We start from the raw sequence: 7,515 nt of genomic DNA, 5'->3' as shown, positions 1-7,515 counted from the left end.
CAGGGCCTCACTGAATAAAAGTCCCAGAGTCTCTTGGCCATCACCAGAGAGGGAGCGCTCCCGAGCCGGGTGGACCAGCGCGCAGAGCAGAGACTCCGGAGACAGCATCCCAGTCCAACCAAGGTGAGGTCTGGGCTAGGGGCAGCCAGTGTGCTGGGCGACAGGGCCGGGGGCTCAGGTGAGCGCTCGCACCCTGGGGTGGCCACACACAGGGGGGGCCAGACGCCCCCCATCACCCCGCGACCCTGATAGCAGCTCGGGAGACAGGGTTGGCGGCGCCAAGCTGGCCACTGTGAATGAACTGGTGGGGGCCTTCGGGCTGTGCTGCCCCCCACGGAGCCAGGCTGGTAGCGCCTCCAGTGGCCACGGGGAATAATCCAGGCCCCTCTGTCAGGCATGTGGTTTGGGAAGAAAAGGCGATGCCTAGGCCAAGAAAAGAGCGAGCGCGGCCCCCTCCCCCTCTGCTAGCCTGGGAAGCAGCGGCGACGGTGGCACATCTAAAGTGCTGGCACCCATGCGCCCCTGCCCCCCGTGAGCACCCCCGAGGCTTCGTCCCCGCGATTCACTGGCGAGGGCGGGAGGCAGCGCACCAGCCGGGCTACCCCCACGCCCTGCTCAGCAGCGCAGGCCAAAGGCGCCTGGGTAGAGCCTCGATGTCCCACCTCCCACGCATCCCCCAGCAGGCTCCATGGCGACAGCGGGCAAGCGCCTCCCCCCACAACCCCCACCTCCGCCCCGGAACTCAGGCTCCCCAGGGCCTGCCACCACCTCACTGCTGCTCACTCTACTCAGGTGGCCACGGGTGCAAGCACTGCGGCCATGGGTCCTGAAGTGAAGGCGTTGCTGCTGCTGGGCTTGCTGTACTGGGCTGGGGACTGCGAAGCCCAGATGACCTGGCAGCGCCTAGGCCAGCAGCCGCACCGGCCGTGGGCAGAGCGGGTGGCGGACGACAGGCAAGCGGTGGAGAGCTTCCCTCTGGACCTTACGGCCTTGGAGGGCAACACGGAGAGCTTCATGGAGCAGATTCAGAGCCTGGCGCAAGCCCTGTACCCCTGCGCCTCACAGCAGCCCAGCGAAGATCTGCACCTGCATCTCCTGCTCAACAAGTCGGTCACCTGTAACGATGGCAGCCCGGCAGGGTAAGGCCCTGGCGCGCCCCCTCCAGGCTCCCGGCCGGCCCCTCGGGCTGCGGGGCGTCCGCACCCTCTCTGACTGTCCCGGGTGGCTCGTGCCTTAGCAGAAAGGAGTCCAGTCGGTCTGGGGGGGGGGCGGGGAATACTGGCGCCCCAAGGTAGACGGGGCGGCGCTAGAAGAGCTGGTCCCCAGTTGACCCCGGGACTGACCCCAAGGTCACTGATGCACAGCCTGCTCATGGCCTTCGGTCCCTGGGTGAGTGACCCTGACCCCAGCAGGAGGGGGTGAGGCGAGGGGGGCGTGGAGTCTTGTGGGACCCCCCTTCCCATATACACACACTGCAGTCCCCTGTAGCCGCTACTGCCCTGCTGCCTGACCAGGAGAGAGGGGTGGAGCGCAGAGGAGGCTCAGGTGGCACAGTGCCCTCCATCTGTTGGGGACGCAGGCTGGGAAGGATGGGTAGCTGAGGCCCTAGGTGACTGCACAGCCTGCGGACACTCTTCAGACCTCGATGGGCAGGTCCAACCCTGCTCTGTGTGTCCCCGCACGCCCCCACCTTTACCGGGGTCCTGCTATTCTCTGAGCGCGAAGCCCCCCCCAACCCCCCTTCCAGGAACCCTGGGACCCCCGACTGGCTGCCCGCGCGGAGGTCATGGGGGGTCTCGGGCCTTGCGGCCCGTGGAGATTTTCCACGGACCACGCAGCCCCTCGCGCCCTTCCCCGCCCTTCCAGCGCCCCCACCCGGGGTTGTGCCCTCTCGCTGGGACAGACGCGCTGCCTGTCCGCTGGCGCCCTCGTGTGGCCACACGCGTGAGGTGACAGGTGGAATGATGCCCCCTCCCTGCCGGGGGCCCCCTACCCCTCCACACCCGAGTGAAGGCTCTGGGTGGGATGGGGGCGACCCTGAACCCCGCTGACGCCGCGCCGCCTCGCGCCCTTGCAGCTACTACCTGAAGGAGTCCAAAGGCAGTGGACGTTGGCTGATCTTTTTGGAAGGTTCGTCCCACCCCCGCCCCCGCCCCCGCCCCTGCCCACCACCTCCCCAGGCCGAACCGCGGGAGGGCGGACTCTCCAGGCCGCCAGGCCTAAGCACAGGACTGTCTGTACAGGAGGCTGGTACTGCTTCAACCGCGACACCTGCGAGTTGAGACACAGCGCAACGCCGCACCTCATGAGCTCCAAGGACTGGCCGCGCACCCGCATAGGTGAACAGACGGGGTGGGCGGGGGAGACAGACCCACCTGGGCCAGGGGCACACCTCTTGGGACTCTCCATCCCCAATCCTGGAAGCTGCTCAGTGTCCTTCTCCCCAGCCCAGTTCTTGAACTTCCCAGAGGCCACCCATCCATGGCCCTGGCACTCTTATCCCAACCTCCCAGGGTTCACCTAGCTGTCACAGCTTGGGCATCTTGAGCATGGTGACTTCATGTGTCCATCCCTACGTGCTTTCGGCTGCCTCCATTGCTGGAGCCACACCGGGCTGTAGAGAAATCCCTGCACACAGAGACACATGTGCTCTCGGGTGGCCACCCCCCACACACACACAGACACACACGCACACATGCCCAGCAAGCAGCCCCATCACCTGTGTCCCCCCACAGGCACCGGGATTCTGTCCTCCCTTCCAGAGGAGAACCCCCACTGGTGGAATGCCAACATGGTGTAAGCATGAGCAGGGGGGATATTCTTAAAGGCTCTTCCTTTTGGGGGTCACTTCTGGGAGAAGGTTCTTGGGGAGGGCTTCCTTCCTCCCAGGGAGGGGGGCAGCAGCTCACACTGTACCTGTGTCTCTCTGTCCTTCTGCTGCAGTTTCATCCCCTACTGCTCCAGTGATGTATGGAGTGGCGCTTCCCCCAAGACTAAAAAGAGTGAGTACCTGGGCCAGGCAGGGCTCCTGGGAAGATAAAGACCTCCAGTCTCTACACCCCCTCCATCCCTTGACAGGCTGACCCTGAGGGAGGGGGAGGCCCCCTCACTCCTCCAAGCTCCCTGGGTGGGGTCTCAGTGTGGCCTGGTATGCATCAGCCACCTCCTTCTTGGCTGTCGCTAGTGCCACCACCACCACCCCCCACCTCCAGATGTCCTCAGTGAGAGCTGGCTCCAGGGCTCCCTGCTCCAGGGCTGGCTGTGGGCCTGCCCTGCCCAGTCCACCGGCAGCCACCTTCTTTCTCCCCACAGATGATTATGCCTTCATGGGTACCCTCATCATCCAGGAGGTGGTTCGGGAGCTCCTGGACAGGGGGTTGGCAGGGGGCAAGGTGCTGCTGCTGGCAGGAAGCAGGTGAGCTTGGCAGGGGGTGGGAGGACACAGAAGCAGGCTAGGGGGTAGACACTGGGTAGAAGGGAAGGGGAGCTGGGGCCCTACAGGCCCCAGGGGTGTGACACTGCCTAGCTGGGGTAGGTGCAAGAGAATGGGCATTCCTGGGCAGCTGGTGATTTCACTTCAGAGGATCCCCCCAGATAATGTGATAGAAGGAAGGCCTGATTTGTGACCCAGGAAGTTGGTTGTGGGTTGCATGGGGACCAGGGTTCCTTCTCCAAGGCCTGGGAACCCAACAAGTGGGGAGCTCAAGAGACCTGGGCCACCCATTCAAATCAACTGTCTATAGGGAAACTGAGGCAGAAAGCCAGAGAGAGGAAGAGAAGGAGGTATGGAGGGAAAGACCAGTTGTCCTGGGCCTCTGCTCTGCAGCCCCCTCTCTGCGTTGTACAGGACTGTGGATGTGGGGAGCTCTCCTCTCCCAGTCACCCCGCCTCGCGTCCCCACCCCAGCCTCACACCCTGTCTCCCCACAGCGCGGGAGGCACTGGTGTGCTGCTGAATGTGGACCGGGTGGCCAAGCAGCTGGAGGAGCTGGGCTACCCGGCCATCCAGGTGCGGGGTTTGGTCGACTCGGGCTGGTTCCTGGATAACAAGCAGTATCGCCACACCGACTGCTTCAACACTCGCACCTGCGCACCCAAGGAGGTCATCCAGCGGGGAATCAAGTGCGTGGGCGGGACCCATTGTGGACTGAGCCCTACTTGTTGTTGGTTGGGCGGGGCTTAAGCGGACTGGGCGTGGTCTGCGCTGGCATCTGCGCCGAGTGGGCGGGACCTGAGTTGGGTGGGCGTGCCCGCTCTGCTGTGTGGCCTGGGGCGCCGCCTGACCTGCAGCATGTGACCCAGGTACTGGAAAGGGCTGGTCCCAGAGCCCTGCCAGCGTCAGTTCAAGGAAGGCGAGGAATGGAACTGTTTCTTTGGCTACAAAATCTACCCAACAGTGAGCAGTGAGTGGGGCTGTGGGGTCCGCCTTTTACCACCCCTCCAACATCTATTACCCAAGACAGCACCTCAGAGGTCGGCTTAGGTCCGTGTCCACCAGAGCAGGGTGACTAGCTCTGTTTGCCTCACTGGGGTGCTAGAGAGCACTGCACCCCCTGGAGCTGCACCCTAGGGCCCACCACCACCCCTCCAAGCTCCAAACTCTAGGGAGCTTTCAGGTCCCTGTGATCTAGGCCAGAGTGTGGCTTGTGGGGACCAGGCCAGCTCGGGGGGTGTGGAGGGCAGAGTACCTCTCAGAAAGGGTGGACACCTCAGGGACCAAGCCCCTGCTCTCCCCAGGCCCGCTGTTCGTGGTGCAGTGGCTGTTCGACCAGGCCCAGTTGATAGTGGATAACGCGTACCTCACTGGCCAGCCAATGCAGGAGGACCAGAGGCTCTACGTCCAGAACCTAGCCGGAGAGCTGAGACACACACTCCAGAATGTGTCGTGAGTTGTGGGGAACCTCGCACCCTTCTCAACATGGTGGGGAGCACTTCGCCTAAAGGGGACTTAGAAAGGGGAGCAGCTGAGAGCCTGCCATGGGTGGGAGTACACTGATCTCCCCCACATCAAGGGAAACTGTGCAGCACTGAAAAGCAGCCAGAATAAAGAGGATTCCCATCTGGGAAGGCCACACACTGCATGGTCCCAACGACAGGACATTCTGCAAAAGACAGAGCTGTGGAAACAGATCTGGGGATTCCAGGGATTTGGGGAGGAGGGATGAACAGGGATCCTAGGGGCGCGGGACTGTTCTGATTGCTATTTGTCCAAACTGATAGAAGGGGAAACAGTGAGACTCTCATGTTCCTGGTGCACTCTGGACAACATGTGTCATGTGCAGGTCACCCTGTGACCAGTGTCCCATCTGTGGGGACAGGGGTTATACTTCAATTTTTCTAAGAACCTGAAACTTCCCTATAAAGCAAACTACAGGACTGAGGAGACTGCTCAGCCTCTTAGAGCACAGACCTTGTGTGTCTGAGGCCCCCAAAGCTACTGGTTCAATCCCCAGCACCACCTTATGCCAGGGTTGAGTGGTGTTCTGATTCTCTAAATAAATAAATAAATGAGGTCTCGAGGCAGAAGGGAGGAGGGTGGCAGAGACGTGTGCTGCTAGGGATGAAACCCGGTGACAGGAAGGGACTGAGAGTCAGGTGGAGGCCTTGCCCCCAAGGGAGGAGTGGGGGCAGGCCGAGGTGGACTGTGGGACTGGGACTGACTCATGGGTATCCCTCTCCTTCCTTCCAGGGCCAGCTTTGCCCCTGCCTGCTTCTCACATGAGGTCATCATCCGAAGGTCAGTGTTCCCGGGTCTCTAGGGCATCATCCCTCATCATTCCTCACATGAGATGCCCAAACACCCCTCCCCCAGACCTCAGGCTGCCCAGCCACTTGACCTTTCTAAAGCTGCTGAAGCCATTTACTCATTTAGTTCAGGCCATCTCTGGCTGCACCCTGCCTGAACTTTGACCCCTGCTGGTTTTCTGTCTGCAGCCAGTGGACAGAAGTCCAGGTGAACGGTACGTCCCTACCCCAGGCGCTGCACTGCTGGGACAGGAGCCTGCATAGGAGCCATAATGCCAGCAAAGCCCCCCTGAAAGGCTGCCCCATCCACCTGGTGGATAGCTGCCCCTGGCCTCACTGCAACCCTACCTGCCCCACCATCCGCAACCAGTTCACAGGGCAGGAGGTGAACATGGCCCAGTTCCTGAGGCGCATGGGCTTTGATGTGCCGAGTGTGGCCCAGTAATAGGGCCTGGAGCCCAGCAAGCTACTGGGGATGCTGAGCAGTGGGAACTAGGGGCCTCCCTGAGAAAGACACCAGTCCAGCTGCCCCTGACCATACCAGGACACCAGGCCCAGCGCTCCAGCACTGCAGCCAGACTCCTTCTCCCAGCAGCCTTTGCTGCAGCTCACTCACTGCCTAAGAGAGGCCCAGCCAGACTGTGGCCTCAGGCAGAACCCAAGATTCTGAGACCCTGAGACCCCAGTACGATGGGGGGGGGGTGCCAGCCAACCCTCCCTGGGGAGCCAGAAGCACTGGATTCCTACGCCCACCTTCCCTTTTGTATTATTTTATAAAGTGAATTTTTATTACATTAATTAAAAAAATAAACAACATATATATGATGAATTCCATAACAAATGATAATGTTTTGTAACATATTTGCTTTTTCAATAATGAAAAAAAAAGGACAACACAAGAGGCTCCTCTACAGGTGTGTTTATCTGATGGGTAGTTTGTCATTTCTCCTGAATGCTCCCTCTCTCCCCCCTTTCACACTCACTGTTGCTCACTCCATTCTAGACCCTTCCACAAGAGCCAGTGGTCAAGCAGGCAGGAACCTGGATGCAACACATCACTAGGGCTCATCACTAGAGTCCCGTGTAACATGCAAATCCAGTCACAGCACTCACTCAGTGTCTCCACCAGAGCAGAGTCCTCTCCAATGGGGCCCCCTGTGGGGTAGGGAGTCTAGAGGACCTAGTGACATGTGCCCACCCCCACTCCTGATGACTTGGCTAAGAGGGAGGGGCCGCCATATAATCAAATCAGGCTTGGGGGGCAGGGCACAGACAGCGACATCAGCACAGTGACACTGATATCTTGCTCTTCAGAGAGGCTCTTCAGAGAGTGGCTTTGTGTGTCTCCTGCCTGCCAGGACCAGTGAGCATCACATTTGCGGGTTAGGCCCTGTGGGATCCCCTGAATGAAATCAACTCTTTCTCCCAGTGTTGGTGACAAGGGATGATAGGGGCATGACTCACCTGGCCTGGCTGGCATGCTGTGTGGTGCTGTGCTGTGTTGTGCTGTGTTGTGCTGTGCTGTGCTGTCCTTTCCTGTGCTGTGCTGTGCTGTGCTGTGCTGTGCTGTGGGCACCAGGGAAGCCAGAGCACCTGGATAAAGTTCCTGCTGAGCTCGGCAGGGTCACTGAACAAAACAAATTGCAGTCCAGCTAAACAACCAGGTGACATCCAACACAACAGAGAAATGATCCAGGAAGCCTCAAGAGACACAAGGGGCTGGGAGACAGCTCATCTGGTTCAGCCTGCACCTGACCATGTGCCAGGACTC

The 7,515-nt window shown here is 60.6% G+C and overlaps 1 protein-coding gene across 1 annotated transcript; it reads left to right on the top strand.

Annotated features, from left to right (window-relative positions):
* The first annotated feature begins 819 nt into the window (after positions 1 to 819).
* Positions 820 to 6,520, top strand: LOC132532655 (palmitoleoyl-protein carboxylesterase NOTUM-like). Its single transcript, XM_060170968.1, has 11 exons — positions 820 to 1,139; positions 2,078 to 2,130; positions 2,244 to 2,339; positions 2,736 to 2,796; positions 2,944 to 3,002; positions 3,313 to 3,415; positions 3,930 to 4,121; positions 4,302 to 4,402; positions 4,737 to 4,884; positions 5,689 to 5,736; positions 5,934 to 6,520. The coding sequence occupies exons 1-11, from the start codon at positions 820 to 822 to the stop codon at positions 6,187 to 6,189; spliced, it is 1,437 nt and encodes a 478-aa protein (XP_060026951.1). The 3' UTR covers positions 6,190 to 6,520.
* The last annotated feature ends 995 nt before the right edge of the window (positions 6,521 to 7,515 follow it).

Source organism: Erinaceus europaeus, chromosome 14 (assembly GCF_950295315.1).
Source record: "Erinaceus europaeus chromosome 14, mEriEur2.1, whole genome shotgun sequence".
Lineage (NCBI taxonomy): Eukaryota > Metazoa > Chordata > Mammalia > Eulipotyphla > Erinaceidae > Erinaceus > Erinaceus europaeus.
This window is presented reverse-complemented; position numbering and strand designations above follow the sequence as displayed.

Coding starts and splice junctions, on each gene's coding strand:
- LOC132532655 (XM_060170968.1), top strand. CDS start 820: ATGGGTCCTGAAGTGAAGGCGTTGCTGCTGCTGGGCTTGCTGTACTGG. Junction 2,131..2,243: donor TTGGCTGATCTTTTTGGAAG/GTTCGTCCCACC, acceptor CTGTCTGTACAG/GAGGCTGGTACTGCTTCAAC. Junction 3,416..3,929: donor CTGCTGCTGGCAGGAAGCAG/GTGAGCTTGGCA, acceptor GTCTCCCCACAG/CGCGGGAGGCACTGGTGTGC.